The sequence below is a fragment of the Temnothorax curvispinosus genome, unplaced genomic scaffold, assembly GCF_003070985.1.
Source record: "Temnothorax curvispinosus isolate PA1 unplaced genomic scaffold, ASM307098v1 QBEX01007734.1, whole genome shotgun sequence".
NCBI classification, from domain to species: Eukaryota; Metazoa; Arthropoda; class Insecta; order Hymenoptera; family Formicidae; genus Temnothorax; species Temnothorax curvispinosus.
Window position 1 is genome coordinate 1,380,591 of NW_020217514.1, and position 13,695 is coordinate 1,394,285.

The 13,695-nt window shown below is 38.6% G+C and overlaps 1 protein-coding gene across 3 annotated transcripts in view; it reads left to right on the top strand.

The window, feature by feature from the left end:
- The window catches only part of LOC112457375 (lachesin-like), a 95,820-nt gene extending 83,118 nt beyond the window's left edge, over positions 1 to 12,702 (top strand). For all 3 annotated transcript variants that reach the window (XM_025020386.1, XM_025020388.1, XM_025020387.1), the window contains exons 9-10: positions 1,982 to 2,152; positions 4,503 to 12,702. In XM_025020386.1, the coding sequence (XP_024876154.1) occupies positions 1,982 to 2,152; positions 4,503 to 4,786 (455 nt within the window). In that variant the 3' untranslated portion in view covers positions 4,787 to 12,702. The remainder of the gene's footprint in view (positions 1 to 1,981; positions 2,153 to 4,502) is intronic.
- Positions 12,703 to 13,695: the final 993 nt, after the last annotated feature.

Sequence of the window (13,695 nt, forward strand, 5' to 3'; positions counted from 1 at the left end):
TAAATTTGTAACACATTCTTAAAACGTACACCCGGCTTGGTTCGTTAGCCTCTTTTATCGACTTTGTTTTTAAATTTTTCAAACCTTGATCTATTATTATCTTATAAATTATATGTATTTTGGTTATTATTAATTCTATACATTGCCATTCAATATATTGAATAATTCTTATGGTCGCTTTTTGGACAGAAAAAAGATACAGATTAATTAACAATTATAATTATTAGTTAAATAATTTATAGATTTTTAGGTTGAATGTTTAAAGAAATATAAGTGAAAAAATGAGTATGTTATATCATTAGGCGATATTTAACTAAATTTTTTTGTAACACTCTATGCAGAATAAAGCTGACGAGCCTTATTTGCATTCTTTGAACTATATAAATATTTTTCACGAATAATTCCACGCAACTTCCAAGTCTGTAACGTAAGTTGAAGTTTCTTTGCACACAACACATTCTAACTTTTAATCTTTGTCGTATACATTGCACATATGTATATTTACTCGTATATGCCAATATACATTCCAAATCATTAACAATTCAATTTCCTCTTGTTTTCTATCAATGAAATATATTAATTTTAATAATAAGAGTCAATTATTAACAATAAAGTTTTCACTTCCATCGTGAAATGAAATTATGATTTAACGCGATTGGAATAATTTACAAAATATCTTTCCATTCATGTGTATGCAGCACGAATGCAATATCAACATCTGCGCGAAATAGTTGTAGTTTCCCTTGCGTATTGTTTACCACAAGTAGCGTAGTCCGTTATAACGATTGGTTTGTTAACTAATTACCGACTGTAACTAGCGGAGAAATGCTCAAACGTTAATTACTCTCACAAGACAAATCCGATTATAGACCGTACTTTAGTTTAGGCGATGCGATATCGTTGTTATCAGTTTCAAGAAACTTATTATTCGTATTATTGGAAACTCGTTCTACAAGCTTATGAAACTAAACAACAACAAAAAAAAGAGAGCGCGAAATAATTCAACTTTCTTTCTATTTTATGCAAAATATAATAATAAAGATAAAAAAAGTAAAGGTTCTCTCGGTGCATATCAATAGTCAACAGTTCTTTTAAATTTTAGCTTTTTTAAATAAATATATCGCGCGGTAAGAAGCCAATTGTTTCGGTACTATAAATCCATACGAAATGTCAACGAGCACCAGCAACATATCGCAACAACGTGTAATAACTTGGCTCAGAATCCCTCAAGAAAACTTTAGATAGATATAAGAGAGAATACTACTTATCCAGACTCGCGGAAATATCCCCGCAGTGGATTTCACCTCGCAAGAGCCAGACGTTCTCCCAGTTTAACACACGCTCAGCTATCCGGAGTTCCTCGCTCCAATGCATTCGTATGCAATTTCGTCTCGCGTGGAAGATACCTTTCACTTGTTTCCCATTATCCGCAACTGTTTCAACGTGTAATAAGAAAGCATAGCATGAAACGGGCGAGATATCTTATTTATGGTAAAAGACGTGGCTTCTTAGTGCAGCGCATAAGTATATCTCATAGTTTAGTTGAAATAACATTTAAATAAATGAATATAATTAATTCAATAATATTTTAAAGTGTAGCGTTTCAAATTTTGCTCAATTATTAAAGCGATTGAAAAATCGGAGTAACATTGAACCCGAAAAAAATATGTGTTCAAATATAAAAATTCTTGAAATGGTTCTAATAATATCAAGAAATATATAATTACGATTTGTATTTAAACCGCGAAATTGCGGTCATTATATTACAAATTTGTATATCTGTTTTTAATTTCAATCTCTTTCTTTCTTGTAAAATACTCTTGTATTTCTCTCTGTAATTTCATAATGAATGATTTTTTTATTACTGCCGCATACATAACCGATAAAAATGCTGAATACGCAAACATGAGGAAAAACAATATGTGGTTTTCTAGCCGGCGGAATTGGAATAATCGAGTATGCTCTCTACTTTGTTCTCCAGGTGCGATGATAATATCCAGCGTCAGGCACAACGTCCAGATGACGACGAAATCACCGTTCGAGGTCCGGATGAGCCTCATGATCCGGAATTTGCAGAAAAACGACGTGGGAACGTACCGGTGTGCGGCCAAAAATTCCCTCGGCGAGGTTGAGAGTAGTATTCGATTATACGGTGAGTACACAGCGCGTTTTCGACCGTTATCAAACGAAGTTTCCCGCGGAGCCCATAAAGAATACCTAATTCGATTACTCGACGGAACGCAGTCAAAACGAGGAGAGAATTGCGTTATCCGCGCCGCATTTCGTTTCAATGCACGTGTACATTTGCGGATAATCGCGATTCTTTCTACTTCTCTCTCCCTTTTTCTCCCCTCTGTTTTATTCTTTTAGATAGTCGTAACGCTAGGGATTAAGATTTCGTACCGTAAAATAAAACCTGCAAATAGATCAGCAGATAATTGCGCACGGGAGAGGTCAACGGTGAAAAGTTTGCTCTGTAAACTGCGAATGAGTTATTATACTTAATAAACACCGCGCCGGGATTAATTTTCTGCTTGTTACAGCTGATAACCTCTATTTCCTTGATAACTGCTTCGTAACATATTAATATCAAGTGAACGCCATCTAAACTTTGAATTTATATGCTATAGAAAATCATATTTAATAACAAATAACACGAAAGAATTATGCAAGATTTTCATCAATAAACTGTTAGTAATTAACTTGATAATTAACAATAAGCCGCAAATCAAGATACGAAAAATAAAGTCTATACAGCATTAAATAAGAAAAAGATAAGATTTTGTTTTTTTTTTTTTATTCTTCAAAGTTTACCAGATACTTCAATCCTCATTGTTAAATAGCTTCCATTGATCATGGCTGGCTTTATTGAACAAAAGAAATCTCTGGCGCCAGATCAAGAAATACACTTTTGAGATATTACACCGTGCAAATCGTTCCATACGTTCTACGCGTGGCTTGTAAGCGAAACGATCTTGAACGCGTTCGGATAACAAGACTCTCGACTACTCCACAACAAACGAATTACAACGCGAAAATGGCTTTTTGCCGCGCGCGTTGCAAGTTGGTTACACCGGTATCTCGCGAGCTGTTGCGGGAGTGAAGCGAGGGGTGGAATTTACTCTCGCGCATGACCTGTTATTTCTACATTAATGTGGCGGGTCGCGAGGTTAACGAGTCCTCAGCGTGAAAATTGTTGTTCGGGGGTCTCATTCCCGCCGCTGCCAGCAAATCGGGCGCGTCCCGCGCCTACCTCGCCGCCGTGATTGATCGCAGGATGATAGGAATAAGAGGGTTTCCTCCTTACGGCAAACACACCTCGCGTTTACAAGCATCGTCACTTTGCGGACGGAAATCTCCGAGGAGTTGCCTCTATATCAGCGGCAGATGCCCCTCGGTCAATCCTCATCTTTTCGTGTGCGCGCGCGCTCGGATTTCTCGGCTAGCTTACAGCTCTCCCCTCAGGGTATATGAGGCGGAAGGGTGAGAAGATAAGGCTGGCGAGTGCGGTACACCCTACTCGCGTACGTAAATCGTCGCGTGTTATCGACCCATCGATTTCGAGAACGAGGGATCTTCATCCGGTGCGGTGGACGTAAGGATGACATATTTGCGTACGTAAATTTAAAGATGACGATACAAGAGACGGTCTCAGCCTGCATTTCTTACTTGCTAATGTTAACGGGATCTCCGTAAGATCGGAAATTTGAAATTCGCTGAAAAAGATAATGCAATCGATTTTATCAGGGCAATCTTCTCGAGAGACTCATCACAGAATATTTCCCTAAAGTCCAATAGAAACTTCAGAAAACATATTATATATATATATATATATGAATACACACATGTGTGCTTACTCGTCTGATACTAAACTCTGTACATGAGAACGGCATGTGGTCGGAGCTGTCTTGTCTACAAGCAATCTAGCTTGACCTTTGTTCTTTTATTCAAGAGAGTCCCGATGGAGAAAGTTTGTAGCGTCAAAACTCTAAGCGCCGATAAATTCGCGACATTACTACTTTTTGAAACAATACAATGAAGAGGGTTTTCGATTTACATGGCGTCACCATAGCCTCACTTATAAGTCACTTTTTATAAATATGCATGTCGATTATTACGTTTATGTCTCCCAAACGTATCACAATTAATTATATTTTCGAATATTCCTGTACACTGTTAAATATTAAAAAATAAAACTTAATCCAATATCTTAATTAAATTAAATAACATTTTGTTATTTTTAATTACCATATGTGTCGAAATCTATTACTTTAACACAAAACAGGGATTATTTTAACTCCATTGGTTTAGTTAAATTAACATTGTTTTAGTTAAATTAACGACATATTAAGTAGGAGCAGTGGCGATCACCCCTATAGGGATGGTTAAAAATGACTCAAATTTAGTAATTTAATTTGACACAACGAATTTAACAGTGTAATTATAAATTGCTTTCTTTTTCGTTGGGTCCATCGAAACCGCGTATCTTCCTCCTGTTTCAGAGATTTCGGGACCGGCGAAAACGCAGACACCACCGTTCTATGACGAGGAGGACGAGGTGGTGTACGGTTCGGCGGAGATGGACAAGATGGACAAGCCACTAGCGGTGGATAACACGGTCCACGGACACGTGGGTTATCCGTCGCTCGCCACGCCGTCCTCCACGATCCGCGTCGGCAAGAAACGACCGATCAACGCGAGTTCGGGCGCTGATCCTTATCCACGACGGCTCTTCGTCCTGGTGTCGCCGCTGTTGTGGCTTTTTATTGTTTGCCGAAGATGGTGATGGTGATGAGAAACGGGAAATGAGCCGAGGAACTCTGAAGGACTTGAGTCATGGCACTCTCAATGCTCGCACGTTGCGATTCTCGTAACGCGATCTCTCGCAACGACATAATTCGGAAGAAGAATTGTTATATACGATCGACACTCAATGACCATAAAATCGAAGTTGTTTGTATAGCGAGCTGCCGCGAGAAAGAAAAATAGATAGAATAGGTATTTGAGAAAATTCGGTGCTATTCCCCAAACGTACTATATTTTAATTTTAACTGATGAACGCGAAGAAGCCGCTACGGCCCGTAGCTAAGTCCGCGTGCAGTAAAAGCCCGCAAGCTTTAATCTTCATTGGCTATTCAGCAGCTTGCACGGCTCTACGCGGCAAAAACAACTTCGAATGGGCTTAAGTCGCCGCCGCCGACGACGACGTATCGTCTTCCTTGAGTGGCTTATTCGTAATTCGTAGACCTAATCAATGCATCGGAAGCTCGCGGAAGGGATGAACCAGATGGGACTGAAGGCGGGGGGACGTGCATTGCGGAGCATATATTGATCGTGATACTTGAATCGGAGAATCGATCGGTGAGTGCTAAGTTAATTAAAATCAGGGATCGAATTCAGTATAATTTAATTTGATTCTATTTTATACATTATACATTAATGCCCTAGATTTTTACTCCTATGTATAAAATTAGACTTGTATGACGTAATCCCATTTTACGATACACACAAGATATCACCATTTTATTTGATTTCAACGGTGATTTATGAGAATGAGATTAATACTAGCATCAATCGAGCTAAATAATGATTTTTATGTAAAATATAAATTAAATCAAAAATTGAAAATCTTAACTTTTTATTTTATTTTTAATTATTTATTAGCGAAGAAAAGGTTATTATCGTAAAATATCAATTTCTTCTCTATTTTCTTATGCGAAAGCATGCGCGCGTATTATCAAATCAAATTGCGGATTCTCGATATATCGAATCGAAACGTTACGAAAGAAAGAAATGTTAGACGCAAAATGTAAGGAGAAAGACAATGAAGCGATAGAGGCTGAAATTGAACGGACAGATGAGGTCAACGATAAGGAGAAGAACATATCTCGAAATGATAATCCTGAATAATATTCGCGCGGATCGAAGAGTCAGGTGCGTAACTCCTCAGTTTCGGCGGCAATAAATCTGCGTGATATGTACATATTTACGTGTATCATATACAGGCACGCTCGCACGTGTATATGTGTGCATACGTCAGGGTAAAACTAACACATTCGTGCCACTTTTCCCCCAGCTCTGCCCCGCTGCGCTCTCCAGTCGCGTGCGAGTGGCGTGGCGTTCCGTAGATAGCCATTACGATTACGCCGGTGTAATAGGATATGTATCGCGAGTTTAAACGAGTATTGAAAGCTTTAAAGGAGTTCGAGCCAGAAGTAGCAAGACGCGCCGTGTCTCTCGCGTGACGCCCCTCGATCTCGAACGAATCGATCGTGGACACAAGCGGCCCCCAAGTTGTTCGCCACACACGCCTCGATCACGGACGTGCGATCGTAACCTGTTCTCTCTCCCGCAAACTTTCTTTTCTTCTCCGCAAGGTTACCGGTCGCTCGGGGGAGTTTTTACAGCCCTCTCGTTTAGCGGCTCTCGACAGCACAAAACTCTTCAGTCAACACGGAATTAAGTATGTCTTCGGCGAAACATTTAGTGCTCTACTTTTTGAATACGATTCTTCGTACCAAAGTGTTCCCCAATAGCGGCGGAGTGGAGAATCGTTTTCAATGATTGTTCACTCAAGGGTTTCGAGAACGAGCTCTAGATATTGAAACTTCTTTTCGGTTAAAATAAAATTGGATGATATTCGTCAGGTATTTACTTGAAAATATTAATAGCAACTGTTGATCGTGAATTTAACATTAATGGATTTAACATAGATAAATCTAAAAACAATGCTGAATAAAACTCCATTCTCGAGAGTTTCTAAAAGCAGAAACTAAAAAAGTAACAAAAATCGGAAGAACAAATTTTTTTTTATAAAAGGAAGAATTGAACGGAAATAAATATTGCATTTTTGGATATTGTAAGAAATGAAATCAGCATAAGTCAGTATAGTTCTTGTCCTCATTGATTGACTTAACGACAAGACAACAAACTCAATATTTTATATCCGTCAAATATAATAAGTATAATATTACAAATATAATGCATTTGACATTTTTATGACCACGGCTGATTCTTTGTAAGTTTATAGTTTTGCAAGAAATATAACATTAAACTCTAATTTTGCTTACAACCAGCGTAAAATAAAATTATCAATAAATATTTAAGAAAATTACAAACTAACATATAAAATTAACATTTTTTAATGAAAATTAAAATATGTAAAAGAGATATTTGAGATAATAAAGATGCTTCTCAAAAATCTACGTTGTGTATAAATTACAAGCTATAATGAGACTTATAGGAGCAATTCAATCAAAATAGTCAATAAAAAATTTTACCGATCGCGCGTCCTACGATCAGGAAGTGATATATGATTACTTGTTTCCAGTGTGAGCCAAACAACTAATAAGTGTTCGATAGCATTAGTAACGATTGTTTTCTGGCGCGAGTTGCTTCAAGTGAGTAGAGTTCATGTGTGAGAGAAAGAAAAAAGAGAGTGTGTGTGTGTGTGTGTGTGTGAGAGAGAGAGAGAGAGAGAGAGAACGGTACTAATTATATTTTTATATTTCCATAGTGTGATTACGTTCCGTATCGATAGATTTTTAATTACTGTCAAACCCTTGTCCAGCCATTCCAATCGTTGTTATCGTGACATTCGGTTCTCGCAGTAATTTCTCTAATTATACTTGACGTACAGCAACAGCGAACGTCGTGACGTAATGGCGTGTCCAGATTGGCTGTTCCGATTCCGCTTTCGGATCTCTATCCTTTTTTCGAACGAAAATCCACAAAGTGGATCTAACACAACCAGTGGAAAGATAACAAAATCGATCGCATCGATTCCCCACGCATCACTCGCTACGAGTGCTACGACAGTTTTGTATTCACTTGCTAAATAAATCGGGCGTCCCCGTGGGTGCTTGGTTTTGAAGTTTTATGGCAACTGAAATTGCGTCTCGTTACGCTTCGCGGTTCGTTTTCGGTACTCGCCGTCAGCTCTCTCGCAGGAGCGTCATCATACGTGCCCAATTTCTATTAAAATCCATTTTCGTGTGTGTCTCAATCGATTTGTCTTTCATGATCGGTTTGCCCGCACCTAATTGCTCTTAAACATCAACCAAACTTTTTTTACGTGAAACATGAAATTAGTCCTTTCGCTATTTTACTTAATTTCAAAATAAAAGCTGTAATGAAGTTTTTATATTGCAAATAGTTTATAGTTTCAAAGTAATATTGAAATTTAAAAAAGAGAGAAGTTTTAATGGTAAAATGGTTACACAGTATTTGCTTGCATTGTTCTAAAATGCACGACAAAATGGAGATACATTAAATGACAATTTAGGAGAGAATCGTTATTTTATATTCTCGATATTGTATATACATTTTAGATTCACGCTTGTTCCGCTGAAACGTCGCATCTGATAAATTTGTCGTTTGCAACGTTTTTCTGGGGAACCCTTCAATTAACCAATGGCCCATTTTGCGTTCGATATAATATGCGACGTGCCACATTCGTCACTGCAATCTACATCGAAATGGCCGGCCGCAAAAAAAACCTGGTTCGCGAAGCGTCCTCAAGCGTCCTCACGAGAGCCAATGAATGGTCGCTCTCTCGGTGACCGAAAAAAAAACCCTCGAGGAAAAAAAATCGCGACGCTTTTTCCCCCGACGGGCCAAATCGCGCTCGTTTGCGACACGCCGTCGTAGCCTGCGAGGCCGCGAACGAGCGTTGTTCCCTCTTATTTCGTCGGAGGGAATCCTCGTTTCGGAGCGATTATCGTATCTCTCTCTCTCTCTCACTCTTCCTCTCTCTCCGGGCGACGCGGGAAAACAGCGGAGAGGTAGGCCGCCTCTCTCGGTCACCGTGAGAAATTATATAAGGGCGAATCCGCCTTTAAGGACTAGAGGAGGAAGATCTTAGTTCCTCCATAAATAAACACAACTGCCCGCGCAGCTGGCGCGGACGTAATTCATCGTGAATTAATTTAAGGGCCACCGCCGCCTCCCCCCCTCTCGCCCTAGTCTCACGTTTTCATTAGAAGGCCCGGCGTGCCGAGGCCGCCATTTGGCGGCTCTCGCTTTTATGCTGATTTTATTTCCCTTCTTTCGCGAACTCGCAGCATCCACGGAGTAATTGTGCGGTATTATTATCCGCGCCACAAGTCGGGGCGGCACGAAACGACCGCGTGACATACGGTCCATCGAATCGAGCGAGGGCCAAAGTCAAGATTTCGTGGTTCGCCGAAGGTCCCCTGCCTTCTCCCTGTCGTACGTTCTCATTCTCACCATCTTCATTTTCATCGTCGACGTCGTCGCGGTGCCCGAAGATGTCGATGGCTCCCTTCGTATGACTTCCAAACGAGCTTACCGTTCCGTGTGGACTACGTCGCGCGGTCGTCTCCATAAAGTTACAACTGCAGCTGCAGTTACAGTTGTAACCCTTCTCACGCTGCAGGCCCCCAAGCCGTCTCTCCGGCGGCTATGGCTGCTCGTAGATTTCTGACCCCCCTCTCGGCCACTCGCTTAATCGCCGTCGGTTACGCTTATTAAAGTCCCGAGAGGTACGACGTGTAAGCCCGTCGGGGCGATATACACGGGGGACGCAGATAGTTACGTATGCGCGCCGGTTGCACGACGTTGGTTTATCGCGCGCTCGCAGTCCGTGCTTTTCGCCGTTTCGACATGCCAGACGAAGGGTAGGTACAGTTTCAGAAGTGCGCACTTCAACACGTCGCAACGAGAACGATCAATGTAATTTCGCGACTTGATCGCAAGGGGACAAATGTCCCCCATACGTGTAACATTTTCCTCAGTTTTGTCTCTGATTCATCAAATATTATTTGGAACCGTAGATAACCGTGATAAAGATGTGCAAAAATAATTTACCTTCATCACAAAATTACAACGCGCACACGTTGATTATTCTCGATCCGGGATGGATGAATGAATGATTTACGAATCGATATCCGTCAACTTTCGTGTCTCTTTTTACGTGTTAATTGAAATTTTGATAACGTTTTTTAAACGTCAGTTCTTCGCTCGAGGCGCTTCAACATTGATATATTTTGGCACTTTAACTGCCAGACGATTTGGGATTTTTCTACGACACGATCGAACAGCTTCGAGAAGTTTGTTTTATGAGTCTTAAGTGGGTCGATTGAACTGGTATAAAGTTTTAAGAGTTTTGGAGAAGGAGAATTAGCCAACTTCCTTTTATCTGCGTGAATTATCGCCTCCGCGGATCGTCCCTTTTGGCATTCACGTTGACATTGTGTGAAATAATGCTATGTTTTTATCTTCCAATGGTTTTACGATATTGTACAAACAATATACCTCGCGTAATGCAAATTTCATTTATTTTTCTTTATTTCAATTATGTGATACTGTCGTTTTTATCGATCTCTTCTCGTATAGAATGTCGATATACTATACGATTCCTGAACTTCCTTCGTCTTTTTTGCCCCAGTATACCCATGCTTATCTTTTTCATGGCTCCTCTTTTATTTACTTTAGTTTTCGCAACGTGGCTTGTTGCAGTCGTTAGTTTTTCTTTGCGCTTATTGAGTCGTAAATAACATATCTTCCTTATCGAACGAAAACACCGTTGCAAAAAAAACCTATCCAAATACCTGTTCTAGAATTTTTCGCTCTTCGTGCAGTAGTTTTCACAATCGAGTTTCGAAGCTGTGTTAACTTGCACAAACACACACACACACAGACACATACTCACCTACACACACACACACAAAAAATAAGTAAGTTAAAAATATTTTTAGTTCATTGACATAATGTGCCACAAAAAAGAAAAAAAAAGCAAGAATCATATCCTTGTGACAGAGATATTACTCTTAGAAACATGCGAAATTTTATCGTGCATAAATCGGCGAATACAGATTCTTAAGAAAACAAAGATCGATTAAAGTAACTGTATTCGAAACGCGATGAACGTCTTAAGTGATACATTTCCTCTTTCAATTCCCGATCGCACGGATAATCGGATTCTCGACGCTTATTTCCCAACTTTGAGTTCGGGCGACGGACAATATTGGGATACAGGTCTCGAGAAGTAAAATGTATTATGGATGTAGCACGGGGAAAAAAAACGTTCTCGCGCGAGAGCTGCCGATGAATTTCCTGCGTAACGGGATACAGGGCCGCGGACCACCCTCGAAATCTCTAAGTCGTCCGCCGTGGAGATTATCACTGGCGATTATCTAGGCAACTGTATGTCATTGCCACTCGGCGAAGTCCTGCGGCGGCTCATTCCTCCTTTCGCGCTTCCAAATACTCCTCCAGACTGTAATATCAGACAATACGAGAAAACGAAACTTCGAATACGTGGAAAACTGTTAGCGGTGTGCATGATGCGAAGAATAATTTCTCAACCCTTTAAGGAATATTTAAACCCTCCTCCTTCTCTTCCAGCGCCACTAAGCTTTAGGATCGATATCATAAAGCCGTATTTTATTAACATCAGAAGAGTCGAGATAAAATAATATCATTTCTTATTAGATTCAATGAATTATCTTTGACTATCGATCTATTACATATCTTCAAAGTACGAACATATCGTTGATCATATTAAGACCAAAAATAAAAAATGTTACCTTAAGATAAGCAGTTAACTTAAAAACTTAAACCATCAAAGAGGCCTTTACCCGGCAATCTTTCATGTATTCTATCAATATTTTATTTATCTGCAAACTTTAATCCGGTTTAGTCTTTTTAAATCCACACACACACACACACACACACACACATTTAGAAGATTTATATTTTTCCCTTTTTTAATAAAAACTTTCCTTTAATTATACTTCCCTTCTTCTTTAATAAAATGTTTCAAAAAAGAGTGTCACTTTAGAAATTAAAATGTAACGAAAAAGAAGAAAACATTAAACAAGGAGTGTCTTTTTCAATATGATTACAGATATAGGTGTCTCGATTCTTCTGATGTTAACCACAAAGTAACTTTCCTATTGAGTTTTAATCGATATGATGTATTGTATACTTTTTGTAAGATAATAAAAGGCGAACACGGTTGAAAGGTGGTTCCTTGGTTAGATTTATGTAAAGTCCCAGTAAGTCGAGATGTATCCCGAGATCATCTTGGTCCTGACGGGGATACCTCGCGAAATAGAAATGTGCTTTAAGAATCCTTTGGGACACGAAACGTGCTTGTCAATGAGTGTTCAAGAAGCTAATTAAATGAATTGCATTGTCTTCGTTCACGAGCGCAATCGATTCGACTTGTACATTAAGAGAAGAAGTTGCAACCCCCTGCGTTGTTAAATGGGACAATCGCGTTCCGTATCTGAACGAATCTCGGCGTTGTTGCGAGTATTATCTCAAGATGATAGAATGAAATACTGCTCGTGTAAAGGTAAGTTCGACCGTCGACAATGTATACCAAACCTAAACGCTGTATCTTCCTGTACTTATAAATAATAATCGCGAAGTCATAGTAGCGTTCGATACCGATTTCCTCGACGGCGTCTTTCCCCCCCAGCGCGTGATGCATAGTGCTCCCGTAATTTTGTATAATTGTACGTACGAGCAATCGATCACCTTGGTAAGCGAAGATTAATTAAAAACGAGACGACGAGCGACAAACGGATTGTATATAAATATAGTCGTGTAAGAAGGTAGCGGAGAATAATTCTGTAAATAATTGTGAACAAAAAAAAAATACTGTAATCAAGTATCACGGCGGAATAAAGACGGAGCTTCGTGTTGCATATGAAGCTATCGATAAGATAATAATCTTGTATATGTTATTGCACGAATCCATTATTGTTTTTGTTAAGTGATAATACATTGTTATGCTCAGAGTTTTCTCATATTACGAAATCGTACAGTTGTATTCTCATAATTAATTATTACAAGAAAGCTTACGTTTTATTGATACATTATTTTATTGATGTTTTATATATAAAATGATAAAAATTGCTTATTTTTAGCTCTTACGACAATTCTGCATATCGGAGCAAGTTCAAGTTTGATGAAGGTAAGTTCCACATAAAATGTTTAGCAAGACATATCGAAATTTTAATATCTCTCTATAAAATTTTGTTAATATTTTAAATCAAGCTGGGAAAAGTTTGAGGCCCACGATTATAGTTATCAAATTATTTGGATATCGTAACCCTATTTTTACGTATTTGAACTAGAAATAGCACCGCGTAACTAAAAATTGTAATTTATAGCTATTCTATCTATTTCAAAGATTTTTAAATTATACCAGTTAATTCTCTCAATTAGTTCTGTCGATATTCAGTTACGCAAAGATAATTTTCACTTAAGGGGCACTAACCAAATTGTTAAAGTGCTTAACTGTAGGTCCAAATCGGTAAAAATTTTTCCAGAGTAAAAATGCCATTAAAAAAAATAAAAATTAATTACCTCGATTTTCCTTAACAGCGATAGATTAAATAACTAAAATTGATATTATTTTCGTTGATGTTTAATGCAAATCATAAATGTATGCCAAAGTGAGAAAAGATTATTTTTAATAAGATATCTCGATGTTGCACTGCATTCTAACTCGGGAATGCATGCGTTGATAGTCCAATGTACTTTAGAAATTTAATATTGAGTGCATGTACCTTTGCGTAAAGTCAAGCGCAAAAAAACTTAATCTTTGCAAATCGATAAAGAGCTCTAAATATAAATTCTTTTCAAATCGTAGAAGATATGATAAGACTTTTTGTATTTTTATTCACTCATCTAGGAAAACTCTTTTATTAAGATAAATAA